Source organism: Dipodomys ordii, unplaced genomic scaffold (genome assembly GCF_000151885.1).
Source record: "Dipodomys ordii isolate 6190 unplaced genomic scaffold, Dord_2.0 Scaffold1, whole genome shotgun sequence".
In the NCBI taxonomy this organism is placed as follows: domain Eukaryota; kingdom Metazoa; phylum Chordata; class Mammalia; order Rodentia; family Heteromyidae; genus Dipodomys; species Dipodomys ordii.
In genome coordinates this window covers 44,004,139-44,023,957 of record NW_012267217.1, presented here as the reverse complement: position 1 = coordinate 44,023,957, position 19,819 = coordinate 44,004,139, and the positions used below count along the sequence as shown (strand labels likewise).

The 19,819-nt window shown below is 39.3% G+C and overlaps 1 protein-coding gene across 4 annotated transcripts in view; it reads left to right on the top strand.

The window, feature by feature from the left end:
• The window catches only part of Plekhm3 (pleckstrin homology domain containing, family M, member 3), a 168,893-nt gene that overhangs the window by 4,738 nt on the left and 144,336 nt on the right, over positions 1–19,819 (top strand). For all 4 annotated transcript variants that reach the window (XR_001174852.1, XM_013011283.1, XM_013011294.1 and 1 more), the window contains exon 2: positions 12,320–13,238. Coding sequence is in view for 3 of the 4 variants with exons in the window: in XM_013011283.1 (XP_012866737.1) it covers positions 12,626–13,238 (613 nt within the window). In the remaining variant the exon portion in view is untranslated. The remainder of the gene's footprint in view (positions 1–12,319; positions 13,239–19,819) is intronic.

Here is a 19,819-nt window from a genome sequence, read left to right as displayed (position 1 = left end):
TTTTAAAAAAGGGGCTTGAACTCAGGGCCTGGGTGCTCTCCATGAGCTCTTTTGCTCAAAGCTAGTGCTCTACTACTTGGAGCCACAGTGACACTTCCAGTTTTCTCTTGGTTAATTGGAGGTAAGAGTCTCAGGGACATTTCTGCCCTGGCTGGCATCAAACCACAATCTTTGAATCTCAGCCACATGAGTAGCTAGGATTACAAGTGTGAGCCACCTATGTCTGGCATATCAGTGAACCTTTCTAGATGGAACATCACTGAGTATCATTGAGAGGTGATAGAAGGCATGTGGTTGGATTTTCATTAAAAGTCCTTGTCTTCTTTCCCCTCCCTGTTCATCCCTGTCTGTCTGATTCTCTCTGTCTCCTGCTCCCTCTTCCTCTGTGTCTCCTTCTCTCCCTACCATAACTGATGGTCTGTCTCTCTCATCTGTTTGATATTCTCTCTCTCTCTCTCTCTCTCTTTCTCTTTCTCTCTCTGTCCTTTCTCTCACATGGTCTTGCCAACCAGACCTGGAACTCTGATCCTCCTGCTTCAACCTCCCCACTTGTTAGAATCATAACCCAAGTTGGCTGGCTGAGAGAGTCCTTGTTTTCTCATAGATGATTGATTGGATTTAGGCTTTAGGCTATAGACTCTATTTATACAAATAGAAAACAAAGAATTAAGGAATATGTAGCCATTTTCCCAAAAAGGAAGAACAAAAGAGCTTTGTAGATTAGGACTAGGGAAGGCCCACTGGCCCTAGGCCAGTAACATCTGTATTAAAAATATTCAGAGTTCACAAATCAGAAGACTTGAACTCAAGTCATTCATTTGTATATTTAAGAAGCAGGCAGATAGATGGAAGTTACCTTAATTACTGTTTTAGAAGACATGATCTGAATAGGAACCTGGACAAGTTTAAATCATTTGGGCATAGTTTTTATGATTCCCTATCTCCTGACAGTTTCCAGGAGCACCAGCTAACAGCTGCTGCTTTTTTGTATTTTCTCTTTGGTTCACCTTTCTGTTTTCACTTTGCCCTATGCTAGCATACCCTTGGAGAAGCACAGAAACTGTTGCCACCTTGGCTGCTGACTGGTGGTCTGTCTGACTCTCTCTCTCTCTCTCTCTCTCTCTCTCTCTTTCTCATTAAAAGTCCTTGTTGTGTTTTTCCCGTCCTTGGTCATCCCTGTCCGTCTGGCTGCTAGCAAAATGCTGGTTTGCTCTATGGGGATTGTTAACCCCTTAAAAGAAAAGATCTGGAGAAATATCTAGCAAGCCTTTTTCTTTCCTTTTTTCTCTTTTAAGTAGATTTGGTATTCACTTAATAAGGAATTGAACCATTTTCTAGGTTGTGGGGCAAGCGGAAGAGTCTGGAGACCTCAATAGTGAATAGAGTGACAAAAATGACCACCATTAATAAAGTCCACAAACTGTTTGCTCTTATTTCATTAGCTGCTGTGGGTTATAAGAACACTAAAAAGCCCATGTAATTCACCTTCCTCCTGACCACAGGTACACACATCAGTTGTTCCATGAGTGTAGTTAATCCTGGTGATGGCATAGGTTATGAACAAAAACCAAAGTCAAAAGACAGAGGCCATTCACTGACATGTCAGGGTAGAAGCGTGGCTCAAGTGGTAGAGGGCTATCCTTGAGTGAAAAATGTAAGAAAGAATGAGTTCAAGCTCTAGTACGCTCCCCCCAATAAAAAGAAATGTCAGGCTTACATTTTGGTTTGGACTTTCCAATTATATATGATAGTTATGTTTGGTAGAAATCTACTTATCCAGTTACTTTGAATAGTGTAACCAATTTATAATTCAGTATGAGTGAATTCTGTCCCTTTATTGTGTTATACAGTTTACCTGGATTTAACTAATTGGGAAATTATTAAATATTCACTTCACTTTGTGATCTGTAATGGGATTATATATTATGATTTCCAGTCATAGAACAGTATAGGTTAGAAAATAGTTTCCTATTTCCAGGGAGGAACAGAATAGGCTAAAAACATCAGAAATGTAACCTGGAACTTTCATATTTCAGGAAATTAGCTAAATGATCTCTGCTTCTCTGTTCTTGATCCATTTGATCAGCACTTAAGACTTTTCCCGAACAGATTCTCTTTCACGTTGAGGTATCCATTCATTCTTGATTCAACTAGTAAGGATTGAGCATACTGTACTTGGAGTTGGCCACAGACCTTGCCTTCATGAACATCATGGTTTGCTTGGGAGAAAGACAAATGACTAGGTCCTTATCAAGTGGCATGCATTGAAGGAAGCATTACAATGGAGAAAATCAGGGTATTATGAGAGAGTCTAAAAAGACATTCAAAATGGACTTGCGAGGTCAAAGAAGTGATCCCTTAGATTAGATGCAGCTTGGACTTGAAAGCAGAATCAGATTAGCCACTTTGTGGTGTGTGTGTCTGTGTGTATGTGTGTGTGTGTGTGTGTGTGTGTGTGTGGGTGCACACGTGCGAGCACTAGTTCTGGGTTTGGGGCTTGAATTCAGGGCCTGAGCACAATCCTTGAGATTTTTTTTTTTTTTTTTTGGTTCACAGCTAGTGTGCTGTATTATAGGAGCCAGAGATTCACTTCTGGATTTTTTTGGTGGTTAACTGAAGATAAGAGTTTCATGGACTTTTCTTCATGGACTGGCTTCAAAACAATCCTTAAATCTTAGTCTCCTGAGTAGTTAGGATTACAAGTGGGAGATGCTAGCACCCAGCTAGAATTAGCCACTTTTTAAGCTTAAGGATGAGATGGTGCTGGTAAAGGGGATAAAGATGATGGTGGTAGAAGGACATGTTCCAGGCAGAGGATATGAGATAGTTCAGAAAACAGGGAGAATTCTCATTTTTGTAAATTCTTTATGTCTGGAGACAGACTGGGGTCATGTGGTCAGGCTGGAGAGGGAGATTCAAGAGGTATCCCAGGAAGTTAGGTGGCCATGAGCTCTTCCAAGGTAGTAGTAAAGAATGTATGTTTTATCCAGAAGTCAGTGGGGCTTTAGTTTTAGAACAAATGTCTATTTGGGTTGCAGTTTGATAAATGGATCTGAGGAGGATCAGACTGATGAAAGTGGTGAAGTGTGGGCCAGGGCATGATCAGACTGCTTCTGGGGGTAGAGTGAACGGATGGTGAAGTAGGTTCTGAACATAATAGAGGGGCAGTTTCCACAGAAACTTAAAAAGGAGGAAAAATGTATATATAATAACTGTAGCAGAGCTTGGGAGGCAAAACAGGTTTTATATATGGTCAAAAGAGCTATTCCTTCCTTTTTTTTTTTGTCAGTCGTGGGGCTTGAACTCTGGGCCTGGGCGCTGTCCCTCAGCTCTTCAGCTCAAGACGAGCGCTCTATCACTTGAGCTACAGCGCCACTTCCGGTTTTCTGGTGGTTTATTGGAGATAGGAGTCTCACAGACTTTCCTGCCGGGGCTGGCTTTGAACCGCGATCCTCAGATCTCAGCCTCCTGAGTAGCTAGGATTACAGGCGTGAGCCACCAGCGCCCGGCTATTCCTTCCTTTTAAGTCATGCAGTGCTTGCACTGAATTCTTCCATTCCAAGACCACAACCTCCAGAAGGTCCTTGAACAGCGTAGAAATGAACCTTTGAGTAAATTAAAACCTTATCCCAGAGCTTTCTAAACTGATCACTGTCATTACTGTCTCCACCATTTTGTTGGCTTAATCTCCTAGGAGATTTGCTGGGTACTGGTCGCTCATGCCTGTAATCCTAGGCTGAGATCTGAGGATCACAGTTCAAAGCCAGCCTGGGCAGGAAAATCTGTTAGACTCTTATCTCCAATAAAAAGCACTAGGAAACCAGAAGTGGGGCTGTGGCTCAAGTGGTAGAGCACTTGCCTTGAGCTGAAGAGCACAGAGACAAAGCCCAAGCCTAGAGTTCAAGCCCTACAACCAACAACAACAACAAAAAAGGAGGAGATCAAAAAGCATGTGTAGGTACCAAACAGATACCCATGGGCATCCCACACCCCACTTTAGAGTTCACAGAGCACCACATTGTGTCATATGACTTGCACTCCAAAAGTGCAAGTGAAAGTAAGGCAGATAGTGATATTGCCTTACAGTGCAGACAAAGTAACTGAAATTTAGGTTCCAGTAACTTGCCTACATCCACACTCCTGGTAGTGGTACATAGGCCATCAAGACACAAGTCTTCTAATTTCAGATCTTGTGGTCTGGTAGTAGTTGTCTTTCCCTAAAGGCTGTATATGTCATCTGTATTTTCATTGTAGTATGGTAGTGTGAATGCTTAACATATCATCCTGTAGCAGGTTAACTTTAGTTACTTTTTTTGAACTTCATGTATTAATATGTGTTCCCCCCAATAAGGCAAGATAGATGGAGGCAGTTTGTTTGATCTGCCTTGATGGTTAAAATACCTTTGAATGATCTCTTTGTTTGATTTGTCTTAATCGTTAAATAGTTAAAATGTTTGACTTATCTATAGTAACATCCAACTTGAAAATATTTCTTTTAATTCTTTTGACAGAAGCATTTGCACATTCTTTTAAGCAAACACTTTTTACAAGTGTTTCTATTTACTGGCTAAATGAAAAATGATGTATTAGGGAAGCATTAGTAAAATGCTTGTGCAATGAGAATAATGTAAATATTTACACAAGCATTTGTTGGACCTAAATGAAGTTCCAGTTATTGTACCCTTGCAAGCATTCCAAGTAATGTGTCCAAGGTCACAAAAAAAAATTGAGGTCAGCTATTTAATTCAAGAAAAACGCTTTACTTAATTTGTTCAGGTACTTCTCAACTCCTATTCCCTTAGTGGTGCAGTGACAGAGAACAATTATAGAGGTGTGTGTGTGGGGGGGTATCAACTATTTTCATGTGTGTAAGTACAATATTTATCAACTCTGTGGATCATGGGATTAACGAACAGAAAAGTTTAAAAATAAAGTTGCTGTTGTCTGACAAATTTGGAGCATGGTGTGTAGAAAGTGTTAGCATATTATCTAAGGATAATTAATTTGCTTTGAATTGACATATGGAATTGCATGTGCTTTATGTCTCCCCTCATTGGCCATATTATATTAGACAAGTTACCTCATCTCTTCACATCTCAACTTCTTTAATAGATTTGTTGGTGGGGGAATTTAACAACATGATATAGGTAAAGAGTTTATATAATGTCTGCCCTTTAGCAACTACTAAATAAATATTACCTATTCTTTATTCTTGGTTCGGCTTAGGAGTTATAAGATCAATCTTAATTTTGTTTTTAACTATATTAAGTACTTCATTCTATCTTTCACTTGGATCCATTGATATCGAAGGAGGGCTCTGAGTTTAGTACAGAGGTAGTTAGTGGCCCCTCATCATGGATAGCTGTTTGAGTACTAACTATCATAAACCTACCATGCGAATGTCAGAGCAAATCAATCAAAGAACTGAAAATCAAGCAGAACCCTAGATTTCAAGTCTAAATGAGCACACATAGCAGAATTCATTTGTAAAAATTTATTTCACTTTAATGTTAGTGGTTTATAACAAAGGAAATTTAAGCCCAGATTTGGAGGACGAAAATATGTGGCCTGCTATTCTTAACTTTCAGAGGTTTTAAACTTTTTGCTATTATGTAAGATGCCAGAGATTTTTTTTTTTTTCTGGCCTTCATGTGGTACACAGTTAAATTACAAAGACTGGTTCTTATCTGCCTTATCTTCCATTTATCTTTGAGGTCAAAGACAATGTTTTGTCTGTTTTTGTTTGCCTTTCTGGCTTCTGGACTAAATTGGTCAGAGGCTGATAAGTAACCAAAGTCATTGCCACAGATCCAGTCAGAAAGGGAAAGGAGTTATGACTGCCGCCTATTGCAAGTGATAGGCCTGAAGTGATTCTGATAAAAGCATGGGTTTGCAAGTTCTTTAAGCCAGAGGTGAGTCACCACCATGCATAGCCCTGATCATTGGTCTAGTACTCATTGGATTTAATGAAGTCTGACCCTCACTTTCTGATTCAAGTATAACAGAGAAAGAAGAAAAAAAAATTACTTCTGATTACATCACTCTGGGTGTCCATTGGAACCAGTTTTGTGGTTGTTGCTCCTGTATAAGCTGATGGTTGTTTTGAAGATTTGAAATTCTAAGTATTCTCCCTTCTGCCATCAGTTGCAAGGACATTGGGAGTAACAATGACTAGGAAGTGTGTTATTCATTTCTCATGACACGCTGGTCACCCAGTAAAGGCTCATAGAATCAGTCCTTGAGCAACTAGTGAAAGCCTTTTCAGCCCTGCCTTGGAACCAGCCCACCCTTATTGGAATTTTCCAGCTGTAGTAGGTTGAGAGCTGCAGTCCAAAATCAGTATCCTTTCCACATCAATATGATTGTTTCTGTTCATATATTTCTTTTTTTTTAGTATTTTTTTATTGTAAAGATACTGTACAGAGAGCTTACTATTACAAGAGTAAGGTAGTTAGTGTATTTCCTATCAAGCATTGTTACCTCCTTCATACATTTCTTTTCTTTGTGCATATATATCATTGTCATTTAATTGTGTTCTGTTACTTAGCACCCTTGTCTCTTGATGAGTAATAAGTCCTTATTTGTGGTCTCATATCACCTTTTGTATACTTATGTTAAAGCATTTCTATTTGCATTTGTTTTGTTTTTTAATACATGTTTTATGTCTGTTTCCCATCTGCTATTTAATACTTTAAAGAAGGACCTAAGTTTTGTAACCCTGCCATTTAAAGTAGTAGTTTGAGTATTGCAAATACTTTGTCAATATTTGTTGAGTACAAATCATTGTGTAGTTAGGAATCCGTTGGCTTTAATAGAAATAATATTGTGCTGATTTTGCAAAGAACTTTTGCATGCATTATCTACATTTGTGCTTCTGCACACTTTTGGGCAGATAGGAACACAGACTCAAAGGATTTCTGTTTTATAGAGAAGGAAAGCCCAGAGGTTCTTAGTTAGCCTGACTTTCTGAATATCATTCAGTTTAGAAGCAGTGCGGGGCATGAGCCCTTTCCGGATTTGTGTTCTTCCTGTGGCTACATCTTTGTCTTAACAGCACAAACTCCACACTCAGTCTGAGTGGCTCATGGCTTGGATTCAACCTACTTACTTTTTGTGTATTGTTTTCCTAACATCAGGGCGCCTGTGAGATTTAAGGTGATTTAAAAGGTAATTGAACTTGGGTGGCCCATTGGACTCAGTAATTAGACAGGGATTTCAGGACCTTCTTTTACTTCCCCCTGGGACCTTCACCTGACAATGGATGAGTCATTTTGGTATCTCTTTCATCATCTTCAAAATAGTCCTATTACTTTACTCACATCTTTCTTTTGAGATTACTACAAATATTTATTAAAAAGCCCACCAAACACCTCATAAAACATACTGTAAACCATGCATGTGAAAAATTAATATTATCAGTAAAGCCAAGTGATTTTCTCATTGGTGACCTCAATTTGAGAAGTTATATGAGAAAAGTAAAGGAAACAACACCTTGCATTGGTTTGGGAAACATAGCTCCCATTTTTTTCTGGTTAAAGTAGAAGAATCAGACTTTTATATGAATTGATCTGAAGCTACTTCCCTTGCTCCTTTGGGGTACCTTGCCTATCTGCGTCTCAGTGGTGGTCCTGTTGGTATGTTCTTGTTGCCATCTTTCACTAGTCAGCCCATGCCAATTAACTTGTCTGTGGCTAAGCTACATATATCTAGCCACCCATTTCCTGTTGGCAGTTAAAGACTGACTTCTAGATGGAAGTGTTCACCTTCACCAGTCTAAGGATGAAGACAATGCTTACTGTTTTTTGTATTGTGTGTGTATGTGTGTGTGTATACACACACTGGTCTTGGGGCTTGAACTCAGTGCCTGGCTGATGTCCCTGACCTTTTTTTTTTATGCAAGGCTAACACTCTACAACTTGAGCCACAGTTCCATTTTTGGATTTTTGGTGGTTAATTGGAAATCAGAGTCTCACAGACTTCCCTACCTGGGCTGGCTTTGAACTGTTATCCTCAGATCTCAGCCTCCTAAGTAGCTAGGATTACAGGCTTGAGCCACCAGTGCCCCATCTTTTTTTTTTTAAATGTTTTTAGTCATCATTCTCTGTCATGGAGGCAAAGAGAGATGGAAAATGATCAAATCTGTGTTTTTAGAGACTTGTAGCAATTGAAATTTGTGTTCTTTGACCTTGTTTCTAAGAGCAGGACATTATCGGAACTCTGGTGGTTTTATAAAAATTGGCTTCCCATCTAGAAGCACTGACTTGGCTATCTAGTGTTGGACATAGGTGATAGGTAATAACATTGTGGCCTTCTGTATCATCTGAGATTTGAAGTGCCATACTTATATTTAGCTTCATTTCTGGGAAAACATCTTAGAGCATCAAATGTCTCAAAGATTTTTCAGGTGGAAAATAAATAAATACAGAACTGTGCTGAAAAATGCTTTAGATTGAGATTTTTCAAAGGGAACAGTTCATTACTCAGTTTAGAAAGAGTTGTAAATCCAAGAGCTTGAGACCAGCCAAATTGCTGATATTGCAGAGGTCAAAAAATAATTTCTAAGTTCTGTGTAAATGCTTTTGTTTTTACAAAAGGTCTGAGTGAGAGATATGCTACTTGACATTTACTGTGTTTAAAAAGGGAAGCCTTCTTTATTAAGAAAAAGTTTAAAAACTTGAATCAACATGTTTTAGAACGCAGGTCACATTTTACTAAAGTTTTTAATTCAAGAGGTGACATCCATCAAGCTTCATTGTATGTGTATATTTACTTTGTTGAATGATAACTCTTGTACAAATAAAGATAAAATAAAAAGAATTCAAATACACTACTAGACAACTAGAGTGATTTATGTACATGCAAATGTCAGTGCTTTGAAAATATGGTCTTTATTCAGTTCCTTATTTCATAGGTAGTTAGTGAGTACTATTGTGTTTTAACCACAGTTTTAGGCCCAGTGAGAGTTATGAAAATAGGCTAGGGCAAAATGACTACTCTAAAGTAGCTGAAAGACCAGTGTAGGTATGTGACCTCAGTCGAGTTCCTTGATATTGTTAAGCCTCATTTTCCTCATTTGTCAAATGAGAATAGCACCCACGTCACACATCTAAAGCCCCTTGAGCTCTTGCCACTGCTTCACTGGGTGCACTTTCATGATCTTGCACTTGAGGCATATCTGTACTCCACATATTTTACTCTGCCATCCTGACAAAGCATCATAAAAATCATAGCTTCATTAAAATCATAGAGAGTTTATAAAGTCCAGTTTCTTCCTGATTAAATTTTTTTAAATTTTAAAGCAGACATTAAGTTTATTTGAAAGTGAAATATACAGAGAAAGAAGCTAGAAAATGGAGTCCTTGTTAAAGGAGGAGATGGGATGCTATCTGTGGGTCCCTCGCATCCTCCCTCTTAGGATGTGCTCCTGGTCTGGTTCTATAATTGGTTCCCCAGCCTTAGATGTGAGCATGTAAGTTTCTTTATGATTAGATCCCTATGGAGCCTGGGGGAACACACACTTGGTCCCTGGCCATGAAGGGACTGGAGTCCACAGGTCAGATGAGTACTTGCTATATCACTGCCCCCCTCCCCACTCCTGCCGCCTCTCCCTGACCAGTTAGAGCTGGTCCCTGCCTCCATCTTTATCACCAACGATCTTGATGGGAGGCCTAACTTCCCTTCTGCTCATGATCCACTTGCCCTTCCTGTGGATTCAGTGATGTAACTCAGAAAATTCTCAGCCAGCCACAGCCTTAACCAGAGTAAAGAAATGTGGGAACCATGAATACTGACAATCCTTGGTTCCCATTTTTGAAAATGGATTGAAAGAGGCAGTTATCTTAGTTGTCTTTGGCATTACATTTTTCTTTCCAGTCTGGCTGTTTCTGAAAGTATGTGGTCTTAGATTCTTTCAGCATTCATTAAATTCTGACAACAGGTAAGTCAGCACTTTTGTCGTCCTGCTTAGCACAGGCATCTATCTCTGTTGGCCAGCCTGGTATGATTACTCATATCTGCTTCCACTTCTGTGTGGGACCTGCTGTAGTCAGCCTGTTAATTAGCTTTGCCTAATAGGCACAGAAACAGCTGGTTTCCATGTTAGTAAATAGCAATATACCATTCTCACACCTTGATACAGGCATGGGATTCTTTGGGCTAGTGCTGTTATCACCAAATAGACAAAAGGATCTCAATTTCTCTACCTATATTAAGGAGACATACCTCCTCTTACAGAAAGGACATCTATGGAAATATAAGGTACAGTATCTGTAGGTCACTAAGTGTGGTAGAGAAGTAGTGTATTCTAAGTACTTAGTTGCTGACTTTGCCTTTGTTGGGTGGCCAGTCTTTCCAGGGAGGTTGAGTGGGTGTGGTCCAGTGGAGTGCTCCATAATTACATAGCAATTTACATTTCTAAAGGCATGTTGGTACAGCTACCTAGAATGATCCACATGCAAAACAATTTGGTATTAGCAGCTTTATTGGTTACAGGTAGCTGAGTAAGGCATCCAGAGGTTAAATGATTTGCCAGAGGCCACCCAACAAGTGTGTGGTTGAGCCAGATTTAGAACACGGATCTAATTAGCTACTGATTTCCAACTTTGTGCTGAGCTACACCACACTGCACCCACACACTGAAGTTTGCTTTGTAAGAGGAGAGAACACTTCGTATTTTGACCTGTGAGCATTTGTTATTATTTCTTATTATAGTATATTATTAGTTAATTAAAAGCTAAATGAGGAAGTGGCGCTGTAGCTCCAGTGGTAGAGCTCTCAGCTTGAGCTGAAGAGCTGAAGGACAGCACTCAGGCCCAGAGTTCAAGCCCCATGACTGACAAAAAAAAAAAAAAAAGCTAAATGAGGCCAGCTGATAAGAGATACTCAGTTACTGAGACTGAACTATTTGAGGCATTAGGGGCCAGGGAAAAGATGAAATTTCAGAAGGACTAAGGTTGGAAGATGGAGCCCAGAAGTATGAAAACAGATTTTTTTTGTAGGAGGGTAAGTAAGGCACAGTGACTGTTATCAGGTAGCTCAGAACTTAGAGTGTGATCTCAAGATGAGCTGATTGTTTTCATCCAATGGAGCAAACCCAGGGTACTCTAAGCAAATACTGCCTGAGCAAGTAGGAAAGGTTCCATGGCTTGGACAAGCTTGGAGGAGTAGAAAAGTGCTACAGTAGTGGAGAAGTGGGAAGGTCATGAAGGACGATGAATGTCACACAAAGGAAGAATAAAACCTTTATTCAACATAAATCTGTTTAGTGCCTCTGTGTGTACACATGTGTACACATGCATGCACACGTGTGTGTACATGCACACTATTGGATATTTTAGTAGCATAATGAGCACAAATTCCTGGACTCATAGAGCTTATATTTTAGCAGGAAGAGAGAAGCATTAGAGATTTGAAAAGTAAGAAAATTAAGTGGTATGTTTGAAGTTAGTAAATGCTTAAGAGAAAGGTACCTCAAGCTATGTGATCTTGTTTAACATGTAAGTTGTGTTATAGTATTCACTGGGATATAATGATGAGAATGGCACTTCTCTCAAGTGATCTTTCTTCCCAAAACATAGCTTGCATGAGGGCCATCTATGAAATACCTGACCTGTGTTCCTCAGAACTGTCCAGATCATCCAAACGAAGTCTGAGAAACTATCATAGATATGAAGATGCTGGACAGACATGACAACTAAATATGGTATCCTGGATAGGATTTTGGAGCAGAAGGAAAGGTATTAGGAAATTGTGAGAAAATCTCAGTAAAGTATGTCATTTAATTGATAATATATCAGTATTGGTTCATTTATTATTGCCAACGTGCCATGCTCATGTAGAATGTTACAGAAAGGTAAACGGGTGTGGGGTTTATCCTTCAGATCTAAAACTTCTAAAATGAAAAGTTTATTTGAAAAAAGAAGCAGAGTAAGAGATCAAGAGTTCAAGGCAAAGATGTGTGCTATTATTTTAATAATGTGACCACACTAAGCCTTACTAGAAGGTGACATGAACAGTCATTATTTTAAGAGAGAGTTGGAGTCTAGTGAACAGATCAGAGATTTTGCTAGGGCATTCTTTTCACAACTGCTCTCAAAGACTTCTCTGTGTGAGCGAAAGCTGTTGCCCTTATTTCCCCTGCTCCATGGAAGTTCTAATACAAAGGGGGAATGGCGTGTATCCTTGACAATAGGACTTCTGCATAGATGTTACCGTCTCCCTGTGTGTGGCAGCTATGGAAGAGCTGTAAATCATGAGCAGACGTGTGTACTGTACGACACGATGAAAGTGTGTCAGTATTGTCCTGTTTATTTTCTTTCAGGAAATCAAGGATTGGCATGGCATTGCTGTGACAAGCTCTACCTGGGGATCTCACTGAAGAATAAGCTAGCTCAGAGGAACACTGATCTCCCCTTACCTCTGTTCGCCAGCAAATATTTTCAGTGACCAGGAAAACAACCATCACTCTTGGCCTGATCTAAACAGCTGAGTGAAGGTTCCTTCCAGGCGTTTCCTTCCAGGCAGTTCCATAGCTCTCTGGTGGAAGCACCCATTTTTGTTGGGTGAAAGTTCATGAAGCCCTTTTCTGGATCAGCTTAGGTGGCTTCTTCCTCTTGGAACCTGCGACATGGAAGCTCTGGAAGTCGATGATATCAGCCCAGCCTTGGAGGTTACTGAGGATTTTTTTAGTACTTTCGATAGTAAGCTAGAAAAGGCTGTGCAGCAGGCAGAGATCTGTGGAATTCAGGAAGTCCCTGAACTGGTGGGACATGAGGTATTCAATAACCTAACAGATAATGGTGCTGTGAGAAATGTTGCCTCCCTGGGCAAGGGAAGCATGATTTGGGACCACTGCAAAAGCAGGCTCTTAGAAACCAAAGCGCAGAATGTCTTCCCTGCCAAAGAACAGTTTATGGTCCAGAGAGGAACAGCCCCAGATAATCTTTCCTGGATGGAACAAAAAGAAGCATCAACTTTTAATTTTTTCAATATCTGTCAGCGCCGGAGGGACAGACCTCGTTCTGTGAATGACTTATTGGATGAGACCTCAACTTTCAAGCCAGGACATGCTAGATCCAGGTCAGATGTTACCCATGTGGACTGGCGCCTTGTCCTCAGCTCCATGCCTCTGCAGCAGCAGCAGCAGCAGCAGCACTCATCTCTTCAGGGCTCTCATTTCACCAGGCCATCTTTTCTGTTGCCCTCCCCAAGTAAGGTAGAAGATGCTCAAGGAAATACAGGTATGTTTTTGTATGTTATTTCTATCCGATAATTATTGATTTCTCTTTTGTCTGACACCTACCTCAGGAGAACGTTACTTTCCAGTATCCCCATCTGGATAGAACGGCATGATATTTGTAAATAATGTATGTTTCAGTATTTTATAATATTTTACTTTGATAATTTACCTTGCCCCAACTCACCCATTTTATTATCTTCTTAAAAGATGTTTAAAGAAGACATTTGATTAATTTTCTCTCTCTAATCATGTATGTTAGAATGTTCTTGTATTTACAGTAGTATTTTCCTCTGAACATTGTGTGATACTGCTTATTCATATCAGTAGATGTTTACTGGATCATAGTAAAGGTTGGCTGAGGGATTTAAAACACACTCAGTCCCCCATAACTTCTCGTCTACTGTGGGGATCAGACACTAATGAAGATTCAGGAAATTAACTCAGTAATTGAAACTGGTTAATTGAAATGTTTGTGATGGATTTTGTTTTACTATGTATACAACTGAGTGGTGGTAGGCCAGGCTGGTCAGGAAGAGCTTGCAAGAGCTGTCCTTGAAAGATACTAAAATTTAGAAAAGGCCAGGGAAGAAGACAGTCAGGATTATGGTATAACAGGTGAGGAGTAGGGGCTGAGAGGGTAGCTCAAAGATCGAGATCTTGCCTGTTATGTGCAGGGTCCTGGGCTCAATCTTTAACACTACAAAAAAATGGTAGAGGAAGGGCAGTGAGGAGCTGGACATGCAGAGGAAAATAAGCATGTTTTTGTGCGTGGCAAAGAATCTCATGGCAAATAGTGTTTGTAAAAGACTGGAGATGCTGGTTAATGACCTCAGGTATAGGACCTGAATGTCATCTTACCTTGCATTTTTTTATATATATTTATGCACATGGATGTGTAAAACTCATGTAGTCACATGGATTTCTCTTTTGTGACACATGACAAACCATCTTTCATTTGCTTAGCATTTTCCTTCAATATAACAACATTTTATATAGGCTATCAATTTTTTTATTATTGATGATTCTTTATTACCCTGCTCAATTCTAAATTTAGATGACTTCTCCTCAATTAAATAGTATTTTAAAAATTTTTATACTTTAATGCTGTTTTTAGAATTACTTCCATCTCTCTATATTGCTTGGGCGTCTGTTGATATATTTAACTTTTTTTTTTTTTGTCAGTCATGGGGCTTGAACTCAAGGCCTGAGTGCTGTCCCTGAGCTTTTTCACTCAAGGCCGGAGCTCTACCATTTTGAGCCACAGCTCCACTTCCAGTTTTCTGGTGACTAATTGGAGGTAAGAGTCTCTTGGCCTTTTCTGCCTGGGCTGGCTTTCCTCAGATCTCAGCCTCCTGAGTAGCTAGGATTACAGTGATGAGCCAGTAATGCCTGGTTTATATTTAAGATTTTAATAAATTAGTTTGTAAGCATGGCTGAGGCAAGGATATGGTTTATTAAGGAAATGCAGTGTTTTTACCAGTGAGGTGCCATAGTTTATACACAGTGTAAATTCATCCATTCAGAATTCTTTTTCTTACCAGACAAATCAAAATGGCATTTCTTGACTTATCCTCTAGATGCTCACCAGTCTTCCAAGAATGGGCCTTGAACATCTAGTCAAAGAATGTGATTGTAGGAGCAAAAGGAAGAGAATATGCTAAAGCAAGGAGGTGGTCACTGACTAGATATTATAGGATAGACAAAGTGCTGTGAATCCTGTACCTGGATTAGTGATATCTTTGATTTTGAGCGATTGGACTGATTAGTAAATAACTTTAGTAGGTTTTTTGCTTTCTTCGACTTCACATAGAATTTTGTCACTAACCTACCATAACCATTCTAATTCCTTAGCACAACCCAAGTGAAGAGGACGTCATACTTCCGACTTTACTTTTTCACCTTGTTCAGATTGAACTAAGCCTTCCTTAGGTATTCTAAGTTCTGAACTTCTCTCTTGAGTATTTGACAAACTGTGATGATTAATCTTTAACCCTCAATTTTTAAACAATTTGAATATTAATTTGCATTGAAATATCAGCAGTAAGTGGCACTTTTGAAAGTTAACTTGTAACAATGGCATTTGCAAGTTGGTCATCTATGAGGTATACATTCTAACAGGAATTGGTAAAAGTAAGCTTAATTTTCTAACATCTTTTCTTTCTGGAAAGCTCTGGTGAGTAGGCAAGGTAAGTCATGCTTTTATTACCTGGTGAAAGGCAGGGGCTAACAATCGCCATTTGTTATTGGGTGGAAAGTGGAGAAGCATTCTAGATTTTTGACTGATCATGTACTCTGATGACTAATATTATAAACATTTGAAAAGAGGCATGTCAGTGTCCAGGTGTGTGTTAGTCCAATCTTATTTCCAAGTAGTTTGCTTTAAAACCTTCCAAATAGCCAAGCTTGGTGGCTCACTCCTCACTCAGCAGGCTAAGATCTGAGGAGTGCAGTTAAATGCTGGGGCAAGAAAGTCCATGAGACTCTTACCTCTAATTAACCACCAAAAGTCAGAAGTAGTGTTGTGGCTCAAATGGTAGAGTACTGATCTTGAGTAAAAATGTTCAAGGACAGCGCCCAGGCCAGGTCCTCAAGCCCCAGTTAAACACCACCCCCCCCCAACACACACACACATCTTTAAAATTAGTCATCTACACTGACGAAAGTCTCATTGTTTCTCCTGAGAAATATACCAGAAGCAGGGGGAGGCAGTGTAGTATCTGGACCCGCAGTGGGAATGAGGATCTGGCAGATTAGCAGCCAGGCCAGAGCTGAAGATTCACATATTGAACTCTTTAGTGAATGTCTCTATTGTAGTATTCCTCTGATATCTCAAATTCAGTGCCCCCATATGATCTCTAATTTTCTCATCTTTCCTGCCCACTGTTCTAAGGGTTAACCGGAGTTAACTTGTCTTTAGCAAGGCAACTTTATTTCCTCAGAAGAAATAAAATTTAGTTAAAAGTTTCTTTTGAGGAGGTCAACTTGGATTTGTGTCTAGCCCTGTCATTCTTTTATTTGTTGGCTTTATTTCTGTATAATCATATATTGTCCAGTTGATACTCACTTTTTGTCCTAGCTCCTTTTCAGAACTCTCTGTTAATGAAGATTTACTGCAAGTGGCTCCTCTCTTTGCCTGACACTTCCTCTTCTATCCTGTACCATCTCTTCCCATAGCAACAAGTTCTCCCACAGCAGCAAGTCCAAAGGTCTTCATTAGGCAGTATCTTTGCATCTATTGCTTCAACTGGCTTGGAATAACCAACTCTTTTTGTTTGTTTTTTTGGCATAAAATGTGGGATAATAATAGTACTCACCTCAAGTTCTCAAGTTCTTATGAGCATTATACATGCTGTTGGGTGGGAGCTAATTAGTGTAGTCAAATTGATAATGAAAGATCATAACCAAAACATAGGTATGATTGAAATTATTTAACACTGAAAGATTCTGTGTTCTTTGTAATTCTACTTCTGGATGGACTGCAGTGGCAATTTTTAAGTAAAAATTTTTAAAGGAAATATTTTATATCAGCAATAGAGCTGTGAAATTCAACAAACTGCCAGAATCTCACTTTTTCCTCCCTGACTATGTTCACATTGTCATCTGCTTAATAAGGGCAGTGGTCAGCTGGGCTTTTATTTCCCTGAGTTTTACTTTGGTGACCTGATACTATTCTTATGCATGCATTTTCTTGTTCTAATTACTTTAGGAGAAGGTCTCAGGCTGTGATTTTCTTTAAGGCTAAAAAAAATGGCAGTATAGTTTCATTATCCTGGGTTTTATGTTACTCTGTTTTGGTTCCTTCCCTTTCTCCTCCCCCCTCCTCCCAATCTTTCACAACCACAACCAAATCAGAGACTTATACTACAAGGACTGCTTGTTCAATTATGGTGTTTCTCAAAAGCCCTGGAGCCAGCAGAGGTGGGGATATTTCTATGGGCTTAGAATAAGTGAGGTCATCAGGACATCTTCTCTTCCTGAATTGATGATTCACCTTTCAGCAAGATCAGTAAGTACAAAGACATTGCTAGAATAGGTCATAGCAAGTTGATTTTATATGCTCATATAGTTTCCAAAATTGTTTGCATTATTAAATGTGGACCTATGGCAGCCATTTGGAAAGCGAATGTGCTTCATTGGCTGCCCACATTCTGATTCCCCCTAAGGAAATTGAAAATCAAGTGTCTGATTTTTTTCGTGTGTGTATGTGTGTGTAGTTGTTCTCTTAATGTATTTTATTTTGTTTTTGGCTAGTAAAACTATGGTTGTGAATTTTGAAAACTGCTGGATTTATCTTCTGAAAACACAAAACTTTTTGTATTGCTTTGTTCTTATAAATGAACCATGGTTCCCCATCACTTACAATTCTACTGTAAAGTTTATAAAGCCTTCAGGTAGCTTTTTAGCCTTAGTGCCTAGACTTTCTTCCATCCCCATCTTTTTGCCAATTTTGATTTTGCCATGTGTTCTATAGGGTCTGAGCTTTGCTCATGCTTCAATCGCCTTTCAGTTTCCATAAATGCACTTCAGTCTTTAAAAAATCAGATCAAATGTAAAGTCTCTCTGAAACTTTGCCAGTTTTTTTTCTCAATATCTATTTTTCTTTTACTTTGTTTCCCAAACACATTTTTTTTTTTTTTGAGTGCCAGTCCTGGGGATTGAACTCAGGGCCTGGTTACTGTCCCTGAGCCTTTTTTCTTTTTTCTCAATTTAACATTCTATCACTTGAGCTACAGCTCTACTTCTAGTTTTTCGGTGGCTAATTAAAGATAAGAATATCAGAAACTTTCCTGCCTGAGCTGGCTTTGAACTGTGATCCTCAGATCTCAGTCTCTTGAGTAGCTAGGATTACAAATGTGAGCCACTGTTGCCAGGTCCTAAACACATTTTATTCTGTTGTCATTATAATTCATATCCAACTCACACTGTAGACTGGAAGCCCTTTGAAGTTGTAAACCATATTGTAGAAGCTGTACTGTACCATGTGTGAGCATATAGAAGGTTGAATTCTGAATTTTGTGCTTAGAAAATCAGGATAGAATAGGTTTTTTTTTTTTTCTAAAATGGAAACTATTTCTGTATCCTTTGTATTTACCTATAGCTTGTGTCAAGTTGAATGAAATTTTGTTATTAGTACTTTTAAGTAAGAGCTATTATTTGATGAAACTTTCACTTTTTTTCTTTTTTTATTGTGCCAGTACTGAGGCTTGATCTCAGGGCCTCACACTCTCTAGCTCAAGGCGATATTCTACCACTTGAGTCATACCTCCATCTCCAACTTTTTTTACTGTTTAATTGGAGATAAGAGTTTCACAGATTTGTCTGCCTTGACTAGGTTTGAACTTTGATCCTCAGATCTCAGTCTCCTGAAGTAGCTAGGGTTATAGGTGCTGAGCAACTGGTACCCAGCTCATTTAATGAAATTTAACCTTTTATCCAGCCCTGCATTAAGAAGTTTTCATTTGCTAGGCACTGGTGGCTCATGCCTATAATCCCTAGCTACTCAGGAGGCTGAGATCTGAGGATTGTGGTCCAACCTGGGCAAGGAAAGTCCCATGAAACTCTTATTTCCAATTAACTACAGGAAGTGGAGCTGTGGCTCAAAGTGGTAGAGTGCTAGCCTTGATCAAAAGACCCTGAGTTCAAGTTCTATAACTGACTAACAAAAAAAAAAGTTTTCATTCATTGTCTTATTTAATAGTCACAGTAAGTTTAACATGACAGGTGATATTGTCCTGACCTTACAAATGAGGAAACTGAGACATAGAGCTAACCCCCTCCATTCAGCTAGCATGTGATGGTACTCTGATTCCAGCTAAGCCCAGTTCCAGAGATGCCATGTAATTTGCTTTCAAACTCAATCAAGGATATTTAGGATTTATTCCCGGCGCCACAAATAAAACAGATTGAACTTGACTGAAAGTCCTGAGATTTACTAATCTCAACTCTTGATTCCACCCATTTTGTATCATGATCTTGATCAAATAATTTTGTTTCCTGAAACCTCTTTCCAAATCTGTTAAATTTGGAGTGGCACAGATAGACCATTAGCCTCTTATTTTTTTCATGTACTTAACAAATAATTAAACATAGGCTCCATCTATGGAACACTTACATGGAGGGAGACATCTTTCTTATAAGTACCGTGCGCTAACCGATTGTGCGACTGGAGCTCCGGGAGACATCATTCTAAGACCATTCTTTCTTTTTGTTTTTTGTTCCAGGTCATGAGACTTGAAGTCAGGGTCTGAGCACTGTCCTTAAGCTTTTTGCTCAGAGCTAGCACTTTACCATTTTGAGCCATGGCTCCACTTCCAATTTTCTGGGGGTTAATTGGAGATGACTCTCATGAATTTTCCTGCCCAATCTGACTTTGACCTGACCTGTGAGCCTCAGTTCTTGGCCTCTTGAGTAGCTAGGATTACAGGCATGAGCCACCAGTGCCGGCCTCTAAAAGCCATTTTTATGTACGTTTTTTATTATAAAAATGCTGTACAGAGGGGTTACAGTTACATGAGCAAGGTAATGAGTACATTTCCTATTGAGCATTGTTGCCGCCTCCTTTATTTTCCCCCTACCACCCCT